At 36.8% G+C, this 25,155-nt stretch overlaps 1 protein-coding gene across 1 annotated transcript in view; it reads left to right on the top strand.

Moving 5' to 3' along the window:
- Positions 1–10,477, top strand: part of SLC26A4 (solute carrier family 26 member 4) — a 61,152-nt gene extending 50,675 nt beyond the window's left edge. The window contains exons 18-21 of the mRNA XM_020984589.2: positions 2,554–2,608; positions 5,948–6,093; positions 6,994–7,077; positions 7,974–10,477. Coding sequence (XP_020840248.1) covers positions 2,554–2,608; positions 5,948–6,093; positions 6,994–7,077; positions 7,974–7,997 — 309 coding nt within the window. The 3' untranslated portion in view covers positions 7,998–10,477. The remainder of the gene's footprint in view (positions 1–2,553; positions 2,609–5,947; positions 6,094–6,993; positions 7,078–7,973) is intronic.
- The last annotated feature ends 14,678 nt before the right edge of the window (positions 10,478–25,155 follow it).

Genomic DNA, 25,155 nt, shown 5'->3' with positions numbered 1-25,155 from the left:
TAAAACATGACCTCAGACACTTACTTGCTGTGTGACCCTGGGCAAGTCACTTAACCCTGATTGCCTCAAAAAAAAAAAAAGGAACAGAGACAGAAGACAAAAGAGCAAGCAAGCCAATTTGACTAGAAATATAGGGTGTGTGAAGAGAAGTAATGAGAAATATCTGGAAAGGTATGAAACCTCACTATGAAGGGTCTGAAATGCTATGCTGAGGAGTTTGTAGTTTATCTTAGAAGCAATAAGGAGCCACAGAAACTTCTTGAATGGGAGAATGACAAGGTCAGGTCTTTGCTTTAAGAAAATTATTTTAGCAGCTGTGTGGAAGATGGATTGAAGAGAGGGGAGACTTTATGAAATTGAGAAGAAAAGAAAACATTTTATACTTAAATAGATTTTTTTTCTCAATATATGTCTACATATTAACCATGAGGCAACTGAAGGGAGGTTTTGGCTTTTATTCTATTTAAAACACACACACACACACACACACACACACACACACACAGCCTTACTGTTAGTTGCCCTTCCAAATGAAAGGGAGTGAAAAAAGTGAATTTTTGGTTTTCATAGACATTATTTATTTATAATCAGAGTTTTGTTGGAGACATCTCATACCTGCTTGGAAGAGCCAATTATTACAATTTTAGGGACAGCACTGACACCTTGGGAATTGGCAACTGCCACAAACGTGGGCTTGAATAATTATTTTGCTAATGGTCCAAAATTAAGAAAATTTTAATGGAGAAAATTTGATAACGTAGATTAAACAATATATGAGTGTTTTCAGAGAGCTATTTATTAAACATTTACCAACACACCCTTACTTATAATGTATGTATTAGTACATACCCTCATTATTATAAAATATTATAGATAAATGTCTCTGAAAAAATGAAGTTTATACACACATACATCTGCATATGGCAACAGAAACACTCACTCAAATACAACTGTGAGCTGATCATCTCTTCTCCCATTAGTGTGAGTCAGATAAAAACAATCAACCCCCCTCTCAGTACAGTACTCATTCCAATAGGTCTGGCACAATCTATTCACTTAAAGTCCTATTGTCTGTATAAATTTCTTTCATCTACAAACTTATTGGAATCACCAAATTTCACAGCTGGAATGGACTTTCGGGGCCATCTAATCCAATCCATACCTCCCATATACCTAATGAAAGAACATACCCAACAAGACCTTTACTGCCTCCTGAGGGATAGTTCTGTTAGGAAGTTTTTCACTTAATCAAGCCTAAATTTGACTCCTGATTACTTCCACCCATCACTCTTAGTTCTGCCTGCTGGATCCAGTCAATCAGCTAACATTTATTAAATGTCTACTGTGTGCCAAATGCTGGGTATACAAAGAAAGGCAAAAAACAATCCTTGCTCTCAAGGAGCTCAGAGTCTAATGGAGGAGGCAACATGCAAACAACTATGTACACAAAAGTCACATAAACGATAAATTGGTGGTGGTGGGGGGACTAATATTGAGGACTGGGAAAGGCTTCTTGGAAAAACTGGAACTTTAGCCAGACTTGAAAGCCAAGGAAATCAGGAGGTAGAGATGAGAATAGTTTCAGTCTAATAAAGCCTCTTCCGGATGATGTTTTTTTAAATACTTAGGTATTTAAGCTACCTGCCCCTGCCTGTGTTCCTTTGCTAAGGCTCTCCCATATTCCTGGATTCTACTTCTTCACCTCTACCTCTTGGAATGCTTAAATACTTAGGTCCAACATAAACCTTTTCTCAAGGTTAAACATGCCCAGTTCCTTCAACAATTTTCATATGACATGAATCTGAAGCCTTCTGCGTTTTTTATTTTTTAAGCTTTTTGACTAGGCAGTGGGGTTAAGTGACTTGCCCAGGGTCACACAGCTAGTAAGTGCCAAGTGTCTGAGGCCACATTTGAACTCAGGTCTTCCTGACTCCAAGGCTGGAACTCTATCCACTGCACCCCCTAGCTGCCCCTGAATCTGAAGCCTTTTGCATCCTGGTTGCCCTTATTAATGTCCATTCTAAAATGGGTTGCTCAGGACTGACCATAATACTCAGGATGTCACCTGCACAGGATGAAGTACAGAAGGAATATCGCCTCCCTATTCCAAGAAGTGGAATACAAGCCGTTGTTATTTTTTTAATTGCTGTAACACATTGTTGACTTGTACTGAGCTTTAAGTCCACTAATATTCCTAGATCCTTTTTCAGAGGAACTGATGTGTGACCATGACTCACCTATCTCGTATTTGTGAAGCTTATTTCTTGAACTTAAGTGTAAGATATTGCATTTGTCTCCATTACATTTTATCTTATTGAATTCTGCCCAGTTTTCTAGCCTGCCAAGATCTTTTCGCATCCTGCCAGTCATTCAGTACACCAGCTCTCCTTCATAGGTTTGTGCCAATTCAAAATTCTGTTTATTTGAGGAACCTTTTGGAGCTGGGTAATATTTTAATGATCAGATGGTATAGAAATGTGGCTATATTAATTCACCCCCATAAGACTCATGTATGAATTTACATCAACATTAAAAGTTCCCTTTTCTTTTCAGATTGTAAAAGAATTCCATAGAATTGATGTGAATGTGTACTTTGCGTCACTTAAAGGTAAGTGTATGTATGTGTGCATATACTTATTCACAGTTTCCTGCCCTTCCTCATCCCAGCCCCGTGGAATTTGGGGATTTTGTGTGAGTACCTTTCTGAATGTGAAAACATGCAACTTCCTTTTTACTCAGTAGCGCTGGGAATGCATTGAAACCCATGCTCTGGTGACTGGGTTGCATCAGTGAGAAAGTATAAAAGGGTGAGATGTGGGTAGAGATGGCCTTCTCATTGAATGAAGACTTACCTCAAATGGACATCTTTCCCCTCACCCTCCACTCTCTCTGATGAAAAGCTTCCTTGAGGGTGAAGAGGTTTACCTCGGGACAGGGACACTTTTAAAGATACAGAATGATCTTTCACTCTGTCTCCCCACCCCCACCAATATTTCTCTCTCTAGAGAGAACATGTATAATTTTCTTCTATGTCCAATGCACAGTATTTTCATTCTTTTGTAACATAAGTAGAAGACATGGGCCTAGCTCCCAAGAATATTATAATATTTTGCGGGAAAAGGACATATAGGCAGTTCTGCTATAATGAACAAATGCGTTCTCCAAAAGCACTCCACTATGAAAAGTTGTGCAATAAGAACCAGAGAGCCTACGGAGGGATGGGATTAAGGGCATGATGCTCAAAAACTTTGTCAGTGTTACATTAAAAAAAAAATAGGACCCTAATTTTTTTTAAAAAAATAGCAGCATAGTTTTATACATGTTAGATGGATAAGAAATACACAAATACTGAAATAGCAGCCCCAGAGTGGAGTCAAGATGATGGAGTGAAAGAAAATATTTTTGCCTAGTTTACCCAGCACATGTCCTCTACAGCAACATAGAAAATGGTCAGACTAATGTCTGATGGGAGAAAGTCAAGAAAAGTCACAGACACATGGGTGGGGTCTGGCCAACAGTGCAGAGTAGAGAAAAGGGAGTCCCTGGGAAGGAAGCCCTGGGGCAGAAAGATCTCAGGGTGCTAGAAGCAGGAACAGATGCCATCTTGAAGCTCTGTTGCCTATTACCCAGTTGTGGGTCCCAGATCCAGGGTAGAAAGGAACAGTTCAAGGGAGCACAGAACCTAGCTGAGTACTGAGCAGGAACAAGCACCAGAAACTTAGCTATGTGACTGAGCCCAGGAGCAGAGCTACTATGCAGTTCTAGCCTTTAGTCCAGCATAAAAGAATGCAGTGGAATAACCAGGGGAGGATGTCCCAGACTAAAGGGGAGCCAGCAGTTCCGTCACTCTAAATCTGCACAATCTCCCAGAGGGCCAACAGTCACTGATTTCAGCAAGAGTCTACTGAAACCCAACCACACACAAGCCAACAGACTCAAACTTGGGTCAAGAACCTGCAGAGCCCAGACCAGGAGAGCCGTGGACAGACTTTCCTGAACACACCACTTTGGGAGCACTGAAAACTCGCAAGTCCCCAGACTGGATTGTGACAGCATCAGGAGAACATAAAAGGACAGGAGCTCAAGCCAGACATCTGCCCCTCTTCTCCAGAAATGAGCAGAGCCCAACACTAACATAAACTCCAAAATTAAGAAATAGGCTGGAAGAATGAGCAAACAAAAAAAAGAACCTGACTGCAAAAAGCTGCTCAGGTGAAACAGAAGCTCAAGAAACACTAGCTAGTGGCAAGGGCTATGGCCTGAGGCTGCTGCTCCACCTGAACCCCAGGCTGCACAAGCAGGTTGGGCAGGCTGCCACAATTCTGAGCCTCAGGGCTGGAGATCTGGCGGAAGGGGGTGGGGTAGGTGAAGGGGGCAGAAGTGACTCAGACCAGCCCTTCTCTACTCACAGCTCCCACTGCATCAGAAGAAATACAATAAATATGGCCTTTTACCTTGACAAAGACCTGAAGATGCAGCTTGTAAGTTATTATGAAGTGGCACAGTTTTTTGTTCTTTTTTGTGTGTGTTCTCTTGCTGTTTCTGGAAGAAGAAATCTTGCAAAAGCAAATCTGAGTTACATATTTTGTCACCAGGGGCATGGCTGATCTGCAATTTCATCAACATCTCACTGGCTCTCATACTTGCCCTTCACATGCCATAATTTTAACAAGTGGGATGGCGGAACTCAATTGGTCAGGAGTCCTCTGATCAATCCCCCACTCTCACTATGTACACATAGGAAGCAAACAAAAAATAGAAGAAAACATTATATAATCAAGTGCTAAATTTGTATAGAGAACCAATATATACACATACATACTCACCTACACAAATATACTGAATTATTGAAAGTAGTGTAAAGGGGAATAATAGCTATCTGGAGAGGCAAAAGTTTTCTTATAGGAAATAATGTTTTTAGTCAGAAAAAAATGTATTAGGGTGTCTGTGCATAAAGCCAAGATCAGAATAATGAGGCTAATTAGAGTAATTAGACTAGCTAGTACATGAACATCTTGCATGTGTCGGGAGAATGTAAGCTCTTGGAACATCACGTGCATCTATTTTGTACGTGTTTTACAGACTTCACTATTTACATGCAGTGTACCCCCATTAGAAGGTAAACTCCTTGAAGGCAGGGATTGTTTTTTGCATTTCCTTGTCTCCTCAGAATTTAGCACAGTGCCTAGCACATAGTAAGCATTTAATGCTTGTTGATTAACAAAACATTTTATTTTCTTAAGAAGTTTTTATTGGTGTCTTCTGTTTTTTACATCATCATAGTTACCCCCCAGTATTCTTACAGCCCTCCTCTTCTCAGAGAACCATCTCATATGACAAATATTATTAATTATCTTTAGGCAAGAAATACATAAGCACTTAAGTACATGAACTCAAGGCTGTGTTATTAATTTATTTGCAAGGCAATTGGGATTAAGTGATTTGCCTAGGGTCACACAGCCAGTAAGTGTCAAGTGTCTGAGGCTGAATTTGAACTTGGGTCCTCCTGACTCCAGAGCCAGTGCTTTATCCACTGTGCCACCTAGCTGACCCAAGGCTATGCTATTTTTAAAAATATGTGTGTGTGTGTGATTATTTTAGGGCTATCGCCAATCAGTCAACAAATATTTATTAAATGCTTATTATGCAAGGTGCTAAGCCCTGGGGGGGAATACCAAGAAAGGCAAAAATGCTATGTCTTCCCTGAAGGTCACTTTATAACAAGAGCATTGACATCCAAAGAACTACAATGTAAGCTAGGTAAATGTTTAAGACTGGTCAATGTTTGAAAAATATCCTTGCTTCCTTGGAAATACAAACTAAATGTATGCATTGATTTTTGGAGTCAGAGGCAAGAAGATATTAATAATCTGCTTTGATGGTATGGAGTTGTACTCTCATTACTCTTAACTTGAACATATTTTCTTTTTTTATATTTCATTCTAAGACCATGTGATAGCAAAGTTGGAGCAATGTGGCTTCTATGAAGATAATATTGTAATGGACATGTTCTTCCTGACTGTTCATGATGCTGTATTATACATACAGAGCCAAGTGAAAATCCAAACTGTTCAAGATCCTATCTTGAAAAAGGTAAACATTTAATCTCTGTGGGTAGAAAGCTTTATAAAAGCCATTTACTCAAATAAGAAGACACCCATACTAGACGTGGTATGTTTAACCATATGTGCTTAAAAACTGGACATTAGCAACATATTGTCTTTTCAAAAGACTACATGTGAAACTCAGTTTTGTAAATGGAGTTAAAATACTTTAAATCCTGCAATTCTTTGCTACTTGGATTAGATTAGAAATGAACACAAAAACGGTCTACCAACCCCCAGGCCAGAGAACCATGAGGATCTGTTCAAATTTGATATTTTCTTCACAAAAGAAGTCCACTGGTTTTTTAAGGGTTTCCATATTGTGAACCTTCTCACCAAATACATAGGGGATCTGGACTCTGAAAAAATCTCTGGTCTGATCTGGCTTTAAGACCAGACCATCGAGTAACCTCAGCATTCAGGATCCTATTAAATTTGTTTAAGGAATGGACTACACGCCACAGTGATCCTACCTTTATTTAGAATTGTATTCAGCATTCCTTGTATCTGAGGGCAGGCCATGACCCTGTTTTATACTTATTTGCGTCTCCATTGCCATTCCTGGCATGTGTCAGGTACTCATAGTAAATATTTGTCATTGACCTCTTGGTTTTCCAATAGTGTTATTTGAGTATGATTTGGGATAGGCCAGAAGATACAGGAATCTATACCCTACATCTCTATCCCACTTCAATGCTTCTATGAGGGCTGAACCCAAAGCAAATGCTCTGACTCTAACTCTGTATGTACTTCTAACGTTCCCAGTTTACCCTCATCATTTCTGTGTGGATTTATAGCTCTTGTCATGTCTATAGCAGCAAAATTAACTAGGTTACTGGAATGGGTAATTATGTTTCCAGTGAATATTAACTTTATTCTCTTTCTCAAGATTAATCTGATACAAGAATATAAAGATCCTCTTGAATTAATGGACACAGAGGTGAATGAAGATGTTCTTGATGTCCAGGATGAGGTATGATTATTATTTCTTCAAATAAAATAAAATCATTTATTATATTTTATAATGAGTTGAAAAGCACAGATTATGAACGTCTGATTAGAAACTAACCAAGGAGAAATATCTACAAAAAGTATTCCAAGGAATCATCCTAACTCTGCTTATATAGTTCTTCCATTTTTGAAAGTTTACGCTATGAAAATATTATTTGTTTGTACCAAACTCTGCCTCCCTATAGCTCCTACCCTGGTCCTATTTCTGCCCTCTGGAGCAATATATGATATCTTTTCCCTCTTCTACATTGATGTCACCCTGTTCATATATCTCCTAGGCTTTTCTTCTTTAGGCTAAACATCTTCAATATTCTCAACTTCTGTTTATGAAAATTAGTTCACATTTATCTTTGTTTTTAAAGAAAAACCATGGCTAAAATCATTAGGATAATTTTGATTTCTGATTCTTACACATAGCTAACTGACCCAGCTTTGTTCTGTTTACAAAAGTAACATTGGTAGCAAAAGTAGGTGAAAAGCATGTTACATATATATGTATGTGTACACATACATTTCAATTAAATTTTTTATAATCACAAGATAAAACACAGGTGAACCCCTGCTTTAAGAAGATCCACAAATAAGACTTTAAAAAGCTGATAAATATGGTGTATTACATGCTTTTAAGGAGGAGTCAGGGCATAGTCCCTTTATATCATTTGTTTCTCTATTTCATTTACAATATGATTAGATTTACAAAAATTCAGTTTGTATTCAACTCTTTAGAAACACATCTATTTTGAGATATACCACAAATGAGTACATTTGAGTGAAGTTTATGTAATCTGGAATCAGGAAAAGAAGACACAGATTCCAGTTAAATTCAGATGTATCAATCAACTTTCTTTGTTTCTGTAGGCAATGCGTAGACTTGCTTCCTGATGGAAGGCTACTGAAGTTGGCACCACCATGGACTGTGTGGCAATACTATGCAAGCATTTTCTATCTTGACTATTTCTTTGAATTTTAAAACTCATTTGTTTTCTATTGCATATTTTTAAAATATTTGCATGTTGTTCTCCTAAGACTGTCATTAAGCCAGGTCTATAAACAGTTTGCCTCTGTTTTGCACAGAATGGCTGAGAAAAACAATTCAAGCAAATTTTAAGAGTATATGCTGAATATACAGTGAAGATTCTTCCACGAAAAGGGGCAGATATGCTAGCAATATTAAAGGGGGTGCATGTTTATTTGCAATCTGGGAAGGTAGTGATGCATTTGGAATGACTAACATTAATTTTTTGTGTTATTCTGAAGCTCAAAGAAAAGAAAGTATCCATTTTTTTCTTCATCACTATAGGCAGGTCTGCCTGAAGCATAAAGCAATGAAAAATAAAGACCACAAATATTTACACTGATTCATCAACCAAGGCAGAAATGACATAGTAGTCTATTCTGGCAATATAATTAAAGCGAATCTTTTTTTCCCCCTTAAATACAAAGTTAGCACATGATGAAGAAATGATACTATCTGTGAATAGAAACCTAACCAGAATTCAGACGCTATAAAATTGTGTTGATGTACTTATGAAAAATGTATTTCTGCAGAGAGGTATATGAAAGTTGAGGGGAAGGGGCAGTCTATGACAGAATTATGCATCTTTTTTAAAAAAGTGATAATTTTAGGGAATATACAATTAATTAATCATAGTTGAAACAAGATAAAATATGAATGTTTCTAGGGTCAGACAGCCTATATCATGTTTAAAAGACAATTGTTATGCCTTTATCCACGTGCATATTCAGTATGTGGGTATTATGTATGTTTGTTTTTAGAAGTCATTGTTAATTTGAGTTAGATATTGCAGGCTTTTCTAAAATCTAACATTAAAATAACTGTATGAGCACTTTAAAATTCAGATCTTTTAAAAGAAAAGCTATAATTATATTAACACTTATAGGTACATTGCAATTCAAAGAGTTATGCTTTTGTAAGCTTTATTTAAAATTTCTTGCATTTTATATAAAAAACTAGGTTTTGGTAAATCCTGAATACATAATATATAAAACCAAAAAATATATCAGAGAAAATATTCAATGTTGAAAATTATTAAACTGTGAAAAATACTACCTTTTAAGATGCTCTAAAATTTTTTAAAGAGATTTTGGTATAGACAGTAAGTGGATACATGTATGTACAAATATACACACACAACTGAAAAAAATCTAGATTTTTAGACAACAAATTTTATTATTATGCTTACCTAATATTTTCTGAGGGCCATTTTGTGAGCCATACTGAAGTACAATTGGGTCTGAATTTCTTTCATCCTAGAAGTTAAGGAAGTTGCACTTAGAGAAAAAAAAATAAAACTGCACAGCCACCAATTTGAGAATACATCTTTTTGAAAAGCTAAGTTTTATGCTTGGCATATATGTGTGAAATTCTCATATGTCTGGTGGCTAAGCATAAATGTCCAAAGGCAGAATCTGTCTTTGTTGTTACTGTTTTTCTCCTGAAAAACAAAAAGAAATAATAATCATAGGATTTAGAACTAGAAATAGACCTTAGAGATCATCTTGTCCAAGAAAACTAAGGCCTGAATAGATTAGATGATTTGCCCAAGGTCATAGACAGCAGGAGGTAATGGACCTGGGATTTGAACCCAGGACTTCTGACTCTAAATTCAATGCTCCTTCACTGTAACATGCTACTTTTTCTTGGTATGCCAGGTCTGAATGGTTAAATGAAAGCACCATAAAATCAAGAAGTATTGCTTAAATGCCTAAATGAGCTAAAACATATCGTAATATACGAGATTCTTTCATGTTCCATAGGTAACTGGGCCTTTACTTGACTTTATATTTCTTCTGAATCTTGGACACAGGACATACTTGTCTATTTAGGGAGCATTTTCCTAGCCCTAAAGAGCTCGCTCTAAAATGATAGTCTTGAGGAGGAAAAAAAGTATGCCTCTGTTTAATAGGGGGAATATGTAGTTTGTTTTTTATAAGAAGGAAAATACCAAAGTCACATATTTCTCAGTAAGGTTAAAGGTTTGTAAAGGTGAGCGTCCATTTGTGAGCATTGCAAGCCATACGTGACGTGGGTGTTTTCCAAACAGGTTCTAAGAATGCCGTTTCCCTGTGCATTTTTGTGAATGGTAAACATCTCCATAGCTGTACCTTCACTGAAAGTTTTACTTGAAACTAAAGGCCTATTTTGTTCTATTTTAAACTTTTATGGATAAGATTTTGATATTGTAAAGAGATTTAAACAATAAGGAAATCATATACAATATTTGCACATATTTTTGTTAATATAAAGTTACCTTTTAATTGACTGTGATGTGTTCTTTAAAATTATTAAACATAATATGGAAAACAAACTTCTTGCTTTTCCCAATTTGCCTTTTATTGCTGCCATTCCAGCATTTTTCACACCATTTCATACCTACATTTCCATCTGGCTTGTGTGAAACTTCATTTATAAAAGTGGCATTTACTGCCATGGTTGTTTTTAAATCTTGAATCCTGCCTAAATCTGACTATGAGTTTGTGTAGTTGTATTAATGATAATAATTTATGGGAAACTAGATTAGGGATCATGAGGTCCAGGGATGGACAATCATTTTTTATTAGCACTGACCCTAGGAAAAATGAATCATGGTTCACATATAAGTAAGAAAAGCAATTAACTGAGTAGGGCTTTTTTCCGCCAACCTGGTGAGAAATTCATCTCAAAATAAGAACAGATAATATACAATTATACATATATAATCCTTGTGGTGGGATACAAGCTTATAAAATTAAGGACAAGGTAACCTCTTCGGACATGTTACACTTCAAATGACCCATACTCCAACTCAGAAACCAAAAATATCTATCTCCACTGGACAACCCAGGTTAGCACCATCTCCTCACTTCTAAGCCCACTGAACACAATTATCAGAGAAGCGTTTTGTTAAAAGAAGAGCAAAAATAAATTATATATTTAGAAACAAGTAATTTACAGTCACAACCAAACCTCAAATTCTGAAAAATCACTGTCAGGGCCTCAGCACTGTCTTCTTTATATTTATTTATATTAAATAAGTAAATAAATATTTATATAAATCTTTCATATGCATGTAAAACCTTGATAAATTCGTAAAGAATCATCACTTTCCAGTTACATTTTCAAGTTTGAAAATATAAGCAAATAAACTGTTTTCCAGTTCAGAAAAGATGGCTTTTTGAATGCTAGAATGCCATTTAGTCTTCTCTAAGAGTAGTGATGACAGATTAACTAATTCTGATGGTTATATAACTCTTCCAATTTCATTTAGTTGGATTATCTCATGATGTGGCTTGGGGATTTATACCACTTTCCCCACCATAATCTCAACTCACCCTTTAGAGTATAACCAAGTAAGAAGGTCCTTGTTTCTTATAGTCTCAAGAGAAAACAAGGCAAATCTATGTAGCTAGGGCCTGGACGTAAATTGGGAATTGACCCTGGAACCTGAAAATATTCAGTCTTCTGCTTCTGGGTGCTCTGGCTTTCAAGCGACTACTGAACTGCTTGCAGATTTACAGACAAGAGTCTCTCTCTTTTTACATTTCTTTCCTTCTATCCTTTTTGTCACCTTCCCTAGGTAGTACAGTGGTTAGAGCACTGGACCTGGAGTAGACCTGTGTTCAAATGCTGCCTTAGACATTTACTAGTAGTGTGACCCTGTGCAAGTCACTTAATCTCACTCAGGTGCAATTTCCTCTTCTGCAGCCTTAGAAGTGTCTCATCTACCAGCCATTTCCCTAGAGTGTCTTTAGTATTTAAAAAAAAAATGATATATTGCCTTAAGTTCAATCTTTGAAAGACTAAGTACCTCATTTTGGCTGAATTCTAGAAATGGTTTATATCATAGCAAAACCAAACTAATTTAATATCAGCAAAATGTCCAGGATGACAGGTTAAGAGGGTCTCTACCGACCAGAACATGTCGGGAGCACTGTGTTCTACTCTGCTCATCACATTTTAGGATACACTATGACAGCTATGGCATGCTTAGAGTACAACCAAGATGGCAAGGGGACTCTAAAATATTATATTAGGCTGGCTGAAGGAACTGGAGAGTTTTACTGGTTTACTGGAGAGTGTAAGACTTGGGGGTGACATGATACTTGTTTTCAAATAATTTCAAAGGGCTATCATGTGAAAGATTGTATTTCTTTTATTTAACCTTGGAATTAGAGCATCAGGTTTTGACTCAGTATAAAGAAAGACTTTCTAACAATTAAAAGCATGCAAAATTGGAATCGATTGCTTCAGAAAGTTAGTGAGTTCTCTCTATCTGATTTCTCCTTTCTTGCTCTTGGGGAAAAAAAGTCAAGGTCTTTACCCACAACAAACCTAAGGCTTTATAAATGGCCTTTGCTATGAGATCTTTACCTAAGAAACTATCTACGAAATTCCCCCCCCCCAACTTTCTTCTTTATGATCTTGGCTACATTTGTTCTATTTGTACAAAAACTTTTTAACTGAATGTAATCAAAGTTATCTATTTTATACCAAACTTTGCTCTCTATCTCTTGTTTCTTCATAAATTATTTGCTTGTCCATAAGTCTGATAAGTAATATGTTCCATGTTCTTCTAATTTTCTTGTAATATCTCTCTTTATACGTAGGTCATGTATCCATTTTGACTTTTATCTTGGTAAACAGTGCAAGATATTGGTCTACGTCCAGTGTCTGACATACTGCTTTCCAGTTTCCCCAATAATTTTTACTAAATAATGAATTCTTATCCCAAAATCTTAAGTCCTAATACTTCTCAAATACAGGTTATTATGTTTATTTACTACTGTAAATTGTATGTCCACTCTATTCCATTGATCTACCTTCCTATTTCTTAGCTAGTAAGAGATAGTTTTGATAATTACTGCTTTATAATGTAGTTTAAAATCTGGTACTGCTAACACTCCTTCCTTTACATTTTTTTTCATTATCTCCTTTGATATTCTTGACATTTTGTTCTTTCAAATTAATTTTTATCATTTTTTCTAATTCAGTAAAATAATTTGTTGGTAATTTAATTGGGATGGAGTTGAATATATAAACTAGTTTGGGTAAAGTTCTCATTTGTATGATATTGGCCTAGTCTATCCATGAACAATTAATATTTCCCTAATTATTTAACTCTGATTTTATTTAAGAAGTTTTTTATAATTTTGTTTATATAGTTCCTGGGTTTGTTTTGGCAGGTACCTATATTTATTTATTTGGCAGGTTATTTTAAATAGAGTATCTTTTACTATCTCTTCCACCACTGAATCTATTTCCAAAGACAGGGCAGGAGGGAGGGAAGGGCAAAAAAGGAAAAGATAAGAAATTTACATAACTTCGTTGTATATTTAAAAGGAATAGCAAATTGCATAGTAGATTTGCAGTTTCATGTGCAATCATCTTTTTATTATACTGCATTATGGAAATGCTTGTTTTATTCCATAAATTAAAAATAAAATGAAATAAATTTAAAATATAAATGGCCCTCGCTGTTGCTTGGCAATCCTTTTATCTACTTTAAAAGCTACTCCCCATATCTTTCCCTGAAGCCTCTGTTGCAAGCATTGTATTTTCTCTTCTCCTCTCTTTAGAAATAGTCCTATTTCACAAAAGGAAATTTCTAACCACCGCTCCCCCCCCAATAAATTTAATCATTTTATCTTCACCTTTTGTGCCTTAGTATTTGCTCCTTTTTTACTTAATTGCCTAGTTATGGTTGTTCATTTGTTTTTAAATCCTAACATTTCTGGGCTGAATTAAGGGGAAAAGTGTTACGTTAACCAAGAGACTAGGGGAGCTGGGGGAATCTTGGTATTCCACAAACAAGCAGGGACTGATGGCAGTAAACGAATAATTCTTCAGTGTGTGCCACCCCAGCAGACCTTTGAAAAAAAGTGATCGACCCTCTCTGTTAGAGAATAAACCTAGTGATATGACATATCTGAAGACCGGATCAGCTGAATTCATTGGCTTCAGAGTGATAAATTTTGTATCTAGTACAGCTATCAAAGATCTTCTATTTCAGGGGTTCTTAACCTGAGGTTCATGGCCTTTCCTTTGGAAAAAAAACAGTATATTTCAATATAATTTATTTCCTTTGTAATTTTATTTTTTTATTTTATGCATTCAAAAACTTTATTCTGAGAAAGGGTCCATAGGCTTCACCAGACTACCATAGCAGTCCGGGATACACAAAAGGTTAAGAACCCCTGATTTACTGATGTACAAACAGACTTTGGTAAAGAAATCACTCATATTTACAAGATAACAAATCTTGAAGTGTGGAGAGTGGTATAGGGTTCAGTTCTATGTGCTTTCTACCTGCCTATTAACATTTTCTCACTAAAATATTAAAGAAAAGAATTTTCACTTGAAATTAAGCAACAAAATGAACTACTGAAGTAAAAAACCAAAGCAAACCAAAATAAAACAAACCAAAAACCTTTGTATTTCTTCTCATGATTAAGTATTTCATAAATACCCTGGTGGTAATTAATGGAAAGAGCCCATTTAAAGTAAACTCTACATTTAAAGTTAAATTCCTTTCAGTGGAGTCTGAATAATTCCTTTCTTTTCTACCCCTATTTTCCAAAGATAGATAGATAACCTTTTAATTTTCATATAAAATGCCCTTACTTAAACTTTTTTTTGGGTGACAAATATTTGATCCTATGAAGCAATACATTTTGGGTACCTTTAACTGAATTGGCCTGAAGTCAATGAATCTGAGAATTTATTTTATTGATTTGTACTAAGCTCCCCAAACACTTGCCTTATAAACAGATTGTTTTAAAGGATGTCATGCTTAAAACATATACTTGAAGGCAAACCTAAATACATTCAAATAAAAGTTGCTAATTCAAGTGCTGAAGCTTAATTGGCAAATAAATTCTTTTGAATTCATTATTCAGTTTCTGAGAAAATTTATGACCAAAAAAAGCTATCAACTCAATAATATTTTGAAATTTACATGTTATTAATCACAACAGGATCTACATTCATTTATAGATTTATATTTTAACACCCTGACTCCTTGAAATCACTAAGTATCCTGTTTATAAATACCAATCTAGCATAAATAACAGTTTTTAAAGATGAGGAAACTGAGGCCCAGAGAGACAATGTGAGGTACCTAAGATCACAGAAGTAATAAATAACAATGAACATCTTTAAAAAGATCCATTAACAGCCCTCGAAGAGCGAGATCTAATGAAAGTGAGAAATAAGATAGGCAAGAGCAGAAGATAGGAAAGATGAATGGGGAAGAGGAAGAGTATCAAAAACCAACCAGTTACGTCAGCATCCCCATATATGGATTGACTCTTATATATAATCTTCAGTGAGAGAGGAAATTCATGGTTTAGAGCTACAAAAATTTATGTACAGTTGTGTTCCCCCCCCCCCGCCCAAGGCAATTGGGGTTAAGTGACTTGCCCAGGGTCACACAGCTAGTGTCAAGTGTTTGGTCTCAGGATGGATTTGAACTCGTCTTCCTAACTCCAAGGCTGGTGCTATATCCACTGTGCCACCTAGCTGCCCCTACTGTTGTGTTTTAATGAGCTATTTAATGTTTCAGCATGTTTCATCTCTAATTTATCTGGACCTCATCTAAACGGTTTGTGATGGGCTTTAATATTTATTGACTGGCTTAATTCTCTGGCATCTTGGTAACTTTTTTTTACGTTGCCATAATGACATTTCTGCTTATCTTTAAATTATTCTGTTTAAATGACTATACTTGTCTTATCTCCAAGGTCCCTGAGGGTTGAAAATGATTTGACTCCAGAATTGTTGTTTTGTCTTTTGTTTTCAAAGAGGGCCACGACATCAAGGAGGTGATGCCAAGACATGCCAGTGAATTGGATTTAAGTGAGGGAGGGCTCCAGAATACAGTGGATCAGACATAGCAGATTTATCTGTAATTAGAGCCACCTGGTGGAATCTCCACAAATAGCTCTGGTCCTGTATAGTTATTAAAATTTTATCTTTGTAAATATAAAACATCCAGTCAATTTTATCTCTTTAGTAAAGAAATCAATTGAATTTGTCTGGGGAGGGAGAAAATGGAAAAACAATCAAATCAGTTCACATCAGAAAAATATCTCCAGAAAAGGAGCAAAGCTTTGGACTTCAAGTCTGGGAGACCTGAGTCAAACCCTGCCTGAGATTCTTATCCACTATGTTATAATGGGCAAATCATTTTTAACCTCTCTGGGTCTCTGTTTCCCCTCCTATAAAATGAGGGGGGAGGGTTAAACTCAAAGGCATATAAGAGACCTTCCACCTCTAAATCTATGGTCCTATGATCCTTGGTAACAGAGTGTTCAAGAGCAGATGTACTGAGTACACACAGTATTTATACCTTTCTCCCCTTTCCCTTTTGAGTAACTGGGGAAAATGAAGGGATGGCCAGCAAGGTATATTCATGGTGACAGGTGAGCTGAAGAAGAATACACAAAATTCTTCCCTTCATCTTGTACTGATGAGATAACGTCAAAAGACTGGCGGCCTCTATAGAGATCTAACACCCCGGGCTGAGAAAGTGAGAAATCAGTGGTCATGCTATAGACTACAGACATGAGGAGGGAGCTGTCTTCTTGTTTCAGTTGCATCTGGCACTTCTGACCTCATTTTCTTGGCAAAGATACTGGAGTAGTTTGCCATTTCCTTCTCCAGCTCATTTTACAGATGAGGAAACTGAGGCAAACAGGGTTTAGTGTCTTGCCCACAGTCACACAGCTAGTGACTTAAGGTTGGATTTGAACATGCATCTTCCTGACTCCATCCATGCAGGGCATTTTATCCATCACTCCACCTAGCTGCCCTGAGCAGTGAGTACAAGGAAAAAAGGGAGAATTCAAAAAAAGACTGCCTGAACTCCATACCTTCTAAGGCACAGGCAGCCTCCAGCCAAGGACAGATTTATGGCAGAGAAGACTCCATGATCAGGACTTACATACATCTTAGGGGCTAATGTTTGCTTCAATGATGCCTATTTCTCCTTTGTTTTAAATGAACCTTTCCTCTGTAATAAGAATAACATTTATTTAGCATTTTAAGATTCACAAAGCACTTACCTCACAACAACCGTATGGGGTAAGTAGAACACATGTTACTTATCTTATAGATAAGAAAACTGAGGTTCTAAGATGTTTAAGGATTTATGCACAATCTGAGAAGGGATTTAAACTCAGGTCTTTGGACTCCAAGACCAAAATAATAAAAAACAAATAAAAATAAAAAACCCAAATACATTAGTTATGCTTGACCTATATATCAAGTCACTTCCTGTCTCTTGGAGTCGGTTTTCTCACTTATAAAGTTTAGGGGATTGGACTAGATTTCAAAGGTACCTTTCAGCTCCAAATAATCCCCCTATGAGGCATTTCATAGTCTTCAGAATACTACTACATTGTTAGACGGGAAATATTGGAAAAACTTTATAAAGATTTGCACTAAATAGTGTAGGAAAAAGGAGAACCCAGGAAATGATACAACTAAATATCATAAATGAAAACATTAAAAAGTAGTCAGGTTAATCACACCAAATAATCTTGGTCCTAGAAAGAATGAAATACATCCCTACTCTAGAAGAGGTGGGGGAGTGTGTTATCAATCTTCAACCAGTGTTTCCCTGAAATTTCCTCTCCTGGACCCATAAGACCCAGAGGAGTCCTCCTTCCCCATAGGAATTAGTTTTCCTGAAAAGGAGACAAAGTTGCCTCGAGGCCAGTCAGGCTCCAGCTCCCACTACGAAGCTTCCTGATCACCTAACGGCATGAAAGTCCCACCTGTGAGGATATGGAGCCTTTGAAAATTGGTAGATTTCTGAAGATCCTCAGAGTCATCATGTCTTTAACTTGCAAGTACCTCATTTCATTCCACCTTACAGAGACTGCGCTATTTTCTAAGAATTTTCTAAGACAGTATAGCCTTTCTAACTTCCTAGAATTACCTGAGGTGCACAGAAAGTGAAAACCAGATCTCTTATAGCTCAGATAGAGTTTTTGGACAGCTTAACCTTCCTTCCTATGTAAGAGAGAGCTATGTCATCATGGAAGAATGCCCATTAGCTCTTGATGTGGTTGGGCCACTGAAAATTGTTTTTTTCTTTCTCAATTCAACAAATGTTTATTAAGCACCTGTACTCAGCATTTAGGATACAAAGATTAGGTTAAATCTAATGGCCTTTTTTTCAGTCCTCATTCCTTTTGACCTGCTGGTAGCATTTGATGCTGCTCATCAACTTGTCCTGGATTCATTCTCCTCTTTGTGACATAGTTTCCTCTGATTCTTTGACCACCTGTCTGTCTGCTCCTTATCAATCTTCTCTACTGTGTCTCAACCTCTGCATGGGAGAACCCTGGAATACGTCACAGACCTTTCTTCTATCTCCACTCTCCCTTCATGATTTCATCAGTTCTTTGTGTTCAATTATCACCTTTATGCAGATGACTCCTAGATGTATATTTGTGGCCCTCATCTCTCACATAAAGCTCCAGTCTCACATCTTTACTTGGACATCTCAGAGGTATCTCAAATTCAATATGTCCAAAACAGAACTGATTATCTTCCTTCTAAAATCTACTCCTCTCATCCTAATTGTCCTATCTATCTAGGGCACTATCAACCTTTTAGGCACCCAGGCTTGCAACCTTGGAGTCATCCTCGACCAAGGGTAGGGAACCTGCGGCCTTGAGGCCACATGTGGCCTTCTATGAAATTTGGATTCAAAGGGCCACACTTGAGGACCTAGAGGGTCACAAGTGGCCTCAAGGCTGCAGGTTCCCCAACCTTGTCCTTGACTTTTGACTCTCACCTCCCCCAACATTCTTAAGCAGGAAAATGACATGATTAGACCTAGACTTTAGAAATATAAATTTGACAGCTATGTATTAGATGGACTTGAGAGGAGTGTGGAGTAAGACCAATTATTGCAATAATCTAACCAAGAAAAGTGAATAAAATGTCCATACTCATATGTACAAAAATAGTCTTTTTTTCTTTTTTGGCAAGGCAATTGGAGTTAAGTGACTTACCCAGGATCACACAGCTAGTAAGTGTCAAGTGTCTGGTCTGACATCTGCATTTGAACTCAGGTCCTCCAGGGCCTGTCTTCTATCCACTGCATCATCTAGCTGCCCCCCCCATCTCCTGCCAAGATTACATTTAAATATATTTCATTGATAGCTTTTATTTTTACATTACTTAGATTTCTCTCTGGATCTCTCCAACCCCACACTCCCTGAAGGTCATTCCTTATAAGAATATTTTTTTTTAAAGAGAGGGAAAATTCCAGCAAAACCAATAAACACATTAAAAAAAAATCTGACATCCTACGCAATTTCCAAACCTGTGTACCTGGACCTCAGTAGCGGAGCAGTGGGAGGTATCTTCTTTTTTGAGGCCACATTTATTCTTTACAATTTCACAACTTTTGGTTTCGATTGTTTTGTGGTGGTTGTTCTTTCCATCTGCATTGTTGTCATGGTGTATATTGTTTCCCTGGCTCTGCATGCTCTACACTGCATTAGTTTTTATAAATCTTTCCATGTCTCTTTACATTCATTACGTTCATTGTTTTCTTATGGAACAGCAATATTCTAATGCATTCAGGCATAACAATTCATTTAGCCATTAAGTACCTCCTTTGTTCCTAGGTTTGGTGCTACCACAAAAAGTATTGCTACAAATACTTTGCTATAAATAGGGCCTTTCTGTCTAGTGACCACCTTGGAACTATTCCACTGCCTAGCAGTGGAACCTCTGGGTCAAAAAGTACAGGCATTTTATTTTTTATTTTCAAAAAATTCAAAAGTATTTTATTTTCAGTTTCAGTCTCCCCCACCCAATAAGGCTAGAAAAACAAAACCCATTACGATTGTGAATAGTTATGAAAAATAAATGTCTATATTAGCCACGTTCTATCCCCCCCAAAAAACAAAGCAAGAAAAAGAGAAAAAAAAATCTGTTTCAGTCTACACACTGAGTCCCTCAGCCCTCCATCTGGAGGCAGACAGCATATTTTATCGCAAGTTCTTTGGAAATATGGTTACTTACTGCATTAATCAGAATTAGTCTTTCATAATTGATTATCGTTACAGCACTACTGTTACTATGTAGATTGTTTTCATAGTTCTGCTCACTTCACTTTGCATCAGTTTATGTCAATCTTCCTAGGTTTTTCTGAAGCAATTCCTTTCATCATTTCTTACAGCACAATGGTGTTCCACCACAATCATATACCATAACTTGTATGGTCATTCCCCAATTGAAGGGTACTCTCTGTTTCCAGTTCTTTTTCACCACCACAAAAAACAAAACAAAACAAGACTATTTTTTTACATATTTCTACATGTAGGGACATTTTACTCACTTCTTTTCTTGCTTAGATTATTGTAATACTCTACTAATTGGTCTTACTCCACACTCTCTCCTCACAAGTCCATCTTCTACATAGCTGTCAAATTTATATTTCTAAAGTCTGGGTCTAACCATGTCATTCTCCTGCTCAATAAGCTTAACTGGAATCAAGGATAAAATACAACTTCCTCCGATGGGATTTAAAGCTCCTTTTATGATCTGGCTCCAACCGAACTTTCCAGAATGAACTCATGTTACTCCAAGTTCCAAACTGGCCTCGTTCCCTGCACGTGGCACTTCATCTTCTACCAGTACAGCTCTTTACTTTTAGGATCCTTAGTGTCTGCCAAAAATCGGCTCAGATGTCACCTCCTCCATGAGGCCTTTCCTCATTCCCCCACTAGTGCTCTTCCCACAATTTTTGTATTTACTTATCTGTATATATGTTCTTTCCATTAAAATGCAAACCTACAAAAGTAGAGAAGGTTTTATTTTGTCTCTTCAGCACTCAGCATAGTACCTGGGGGTACAGTAAGCATTTATTATATGCTGGCTGAATTCAAATTAATAGGGAGAATTGAGGAAGGCCTGTATTACAGGCAGAAGAGACGGCCGGGGAGAATGCACACCTGGGAGAATAGAGACCATGGAAGAGTTGTTAGTCCAATTTGGTTGGAATGTACCACACAAAATGGAATAATTTAAAATAAGATTGGAAAGATAGATTAGAGCCACATTGTGAAAAGTCTGAATGTCAAGTTAAGGAGTTTGCATTTTATCTTACAACTATTAATCTTCCTTAAGCAAGAGAATGACATGGTCAGACATGTACTTTATAGGAAGATTAATTTAATATCTGCGTGATGGATAGATTAAAGAGTAGAGAGTTAAGGCAGAGAGACTAGCTAAAAGGTGACAGGATGGTGGCAGTATGAATGGAGATAAAGGCTATTGTGTTTGTTTAAACACTCTCAATCCAACAACCATTGATCACCCACTCGGGCAGGGTATTGTCTAGAAGATTCAAACTTTAGGTACAAAACAGTCCAAAGTTTAGACGAGATGTTGTTAATTCTGCCCTCCCCTCCTCCATAAGTTTATAGTTTACAGTGAAGTATAGTAGCAAAATATAAGGCACCAGGTTGTGGAGGCCCTTGAATGATGGACTAAAGATTCTAAAATTTACTTTGTAGATAATGGGTTCCCCCCCCTTCTCCTCTGTCCATTATATTGTAAGTTCCTTGAGGTCAGGCACTGCCTTTTGCCTCTATTTGACTCCTCAGACCATAGCATAGTGATTGACAAATAGCACACACTTAATAAATATTTGATTGAGAATGGGGAATCAGTGAAGGGTTTTGAGCATATGAATGACATGACTAGATCTACGCATAAGGAAAATATCTGGCAGCAGTGTGAGGGATGGTTTAGAGTGCATGAGGGAAAAGGGGAGTATGGCGGTGGAAAGACTTGTTAGGTTATTGAAATAGTACAGAAGCATGGAAATAAGGGCCTGTACTAGGGTGATAACAGTAGGAATAGATAAATATGGGAGCAAATCACAATTTCTCAATACCTTCAAAAAAAAATTGTCATCCAGAGGCTGACTCTATGATATCGGGATTTAGCTAACCAGGTCTTTCAATGACAGACTTACAATCTATTGTTGGGCAATATTTGAAGCTTTTCTAGCTCAGGAGAACTTTCCAGAACTTGCGTCAAGGGCACATATCTGACTGTACCAGCATTCTTTTCCTCTACTGTTGTGGATTCTAGGATGACACGATCACTCTTTCTCAAAGTTCTCATCAGGTCTACCACATCAGTGTGTGTGTGTGTGTGTGTGTGTGTGTGTGTGTGTGTGTGTGTTAGAAGTAGTCCAGAATATCAGCTGCTATTTAGTGAAGAGGAGAGAGGAAGACTCAGGTAGACACCTAATCAATGAGTACCTCCTTTGTTCCTAGGTTTGTGCTACCACAAAAAGTGCTGTTTACATGCAATGTTCTCATCACGTACTGCACTGGACATCTACCTCAAGCTACAGTGGCTGCTGGTAGTTTTGAAGCAACTCAACAACCAATCTCTTAGGTCATAGACAAAGGAAACCCTTTAAAATGCTTGTCTTGGGGAACAAATTCAATACTGGAATTATTGGTTAATTATGTTATATCAGGATATGTAATTTTGTTTCAAGGAACATTTTTTTCTAATATAATGTTTAAATCTTGAGTTACAGCAAACCATGTTATAAAAGGAAATTCTATTTTACCTATAAAATTATAGTTGATCAGATAACTATTCACCATGGCTGCTATCTACGTTAGTGATGAGTTCCACTGAACCATCTTGTCCAAATTCTATGATCTAGAATATGGTAAGATGTTTGACTAAGCTTTGGATTACAGCCCCTAGCCATTATACCGTATTGAGTCTGAGTGTCCTCTTTACCATGATACACTTCTGTATCATTAAAGAAAAAAAGACTTTCATCAAATTTAATAGGCATTTGTTTAGTGCTTACTATTATTGTATCCTGTGAACCATGGAAAAAAAGTAAAATTGACTCTACTTTTTATTTTATGTGGAAAACCATATGGAAATATAGTTAAGAGCAAGATTTAAAGGAACAGAATCTTAAACACATTTAGGTTCTCTAACACCATTTATCTTTTATGAACTCTCTTTAGAGATACAGAATTACTTAGAACTTATACTATGGCTTTTTTTTTCTCCAGCCAAAGACAAGGTTTATTAGAACATCCATCATATTGGGCAGACTCTCAAGGAGTCTGAACATTAGTAAGCTATTGGCTAGATTTTAAGAATCTAAGTCTACAGTAAGGCTTTAAGGGAATATAATGCAGTCCTGGTCTTGGCCTGGAACAGATGGCCTTGAAAGCCACTGGTGGATAGTATTAAAAGGTATCAAGCTCATTTAGGTTTTAGGGTACAGGTTCTTAACTTTTTTTGTCACATTTTGTGTGTGTGTGTGTGTGTGTGTTGATGACCCTTTGGTTGTCTGCTGAAGCCTAGGGACCCCATCTCAGAAGCATGTGTTTGAATGCAGAAAATACACAGAATTACTAAGAAAAACACCCAATTACACTGAAATGGTTACAAAAATATTTTTAAAAAACAAGTTCACAGACACCAGATTAAGAACCTGTTTTAAGGGTTTGAAAGTGTCTGTACTTCTGAGCTTGCTGCCTTACTGCTAAAAAGCTCCTGCCTTTTTGTCTATACCTGGCATGTGAGAAGCAGGAAAGTTTAGCAGCTCAACTTTTTCCCTCTCCAGATATCGAGCCTTTAATTAGGTGACTAATACTTTAGTCTGAATCTCACGTGCTTGCATCCTTCAAGGACTTTCTGAAATTCACAGAAGAAAAAACAAGCAAGAATTGCCTCTTTTTCCTTGTGACTTTCTCCCTCTTTTCTTACATCCTATTTTTCTTCCTCTGGCTCTCTTCAGCTGAACTAAAACAACCCATAACATGGTGGCTTTATAGCCTGCTTGATTTCCGTGACCTTAAATTTCTAATCAGAAGAAACACCACATGTTAGGCCTATTCAATGTTAGGCTGCTTTTGACTATGATTTTTCATAGGTCCCTTCCTCTACACTTCAGGAGTTTTTAACATTGGGTCCATTTATGGACAGATTTCAGGGACTCCCTGAACTTGGATAGGAAAAATATTACAGCTTTATTTTTACTATCATCTAACTGAAACTGAGCATTTTTCATCCATTATGATATATGCAACAAACATTTTTTTGAGACTGGGTTCATAGGTTTTGCCAGACTGGTAATTCAAACTATCACCAAAAAAAAGATTAAAAATTACTCTAGACAAGAGACCTTTCAATATTTTCTGGATTCTTTTCCACATTAGGTGTGGCCCCAAATTCTACCAATGACAACAATTAATTAATTAAACAATTAAATTAAGATTTCAACAATTAATCCCTGAATTAATAGAACAATTTAAATCTTCTTTTAATGTCTAAAAAGGTACCAAGAGGGCAGGCAGACTTTCTAACAAACATTTGTTGAGCACCTACTATTTGATATGCCTTGATCTTGCTCAGTGAATTTTTTAAAAAATTGATTTCTTTTGTAGTGCTATATACAAGTGCTCAGCATGCAAGGCCAAAAATGAAAAACAGTCTTTGCCCTTAAAGAACATACAGTCTGGGGGGTGTGGGGGAAAGGGGAGAGAAAACAGCACATACAAAAAAAGGATTTATAAGATAATTTGAGGTGAGAGACAGCACCAACCTTCAGGCAGGACAAGAAAGACGAAAGACTTCCTCTAGAAGGTGGCACCTTTGAAAGAAGCTAAGGAGCCTAAGAGGCAAGAGTGGGAAAGGTATGCATTCCAGGCACAGGGAACAGTCTGAGTGGCAAAAGACATAATGTCTGAATTCAAGAAACAGCTAGTGCTCCAGTTTATCTGGCACATTGTTAGACAATAATAAACCCCATAACAATAACAACAACCAATTACCTACAAAGAACATTTGCAAGTCTTTCATACAAAATCCAGATAACTAAATCAAGAAACTGTTTTCTACTCCTCTGTTCCAGAAGAAACTGCTTCAGTTTTGTGAACATGTTAATTTTTAAGATCTGCCATCATAAACTTCTCCAAACAATATTTTATATTGTTATGTTCTATGTAGTACTGTTGACTG

Source organism: Phascolarctos cinereus, unplaced genomic scaffold (assembly GCF_003287225.1).
Source record: "Phascolarctos cinereus isolate Bilbo 61053 unplaced genomic scaffold, phaCin_HiC Scaffold_1;HRSCAF=81, whole genome shotgun sequence".
NCBI lineage: Eukaryota > Metazoa > Chordata > Mammalia > Diprotodontia > Phascolarctidae > Phascolarctos > Phascolarctos cinereus.
Note: the sequence above shows the minus strand (reverse complement) of the source record. Positions and strands in the feature narration are given on the sequence as shown.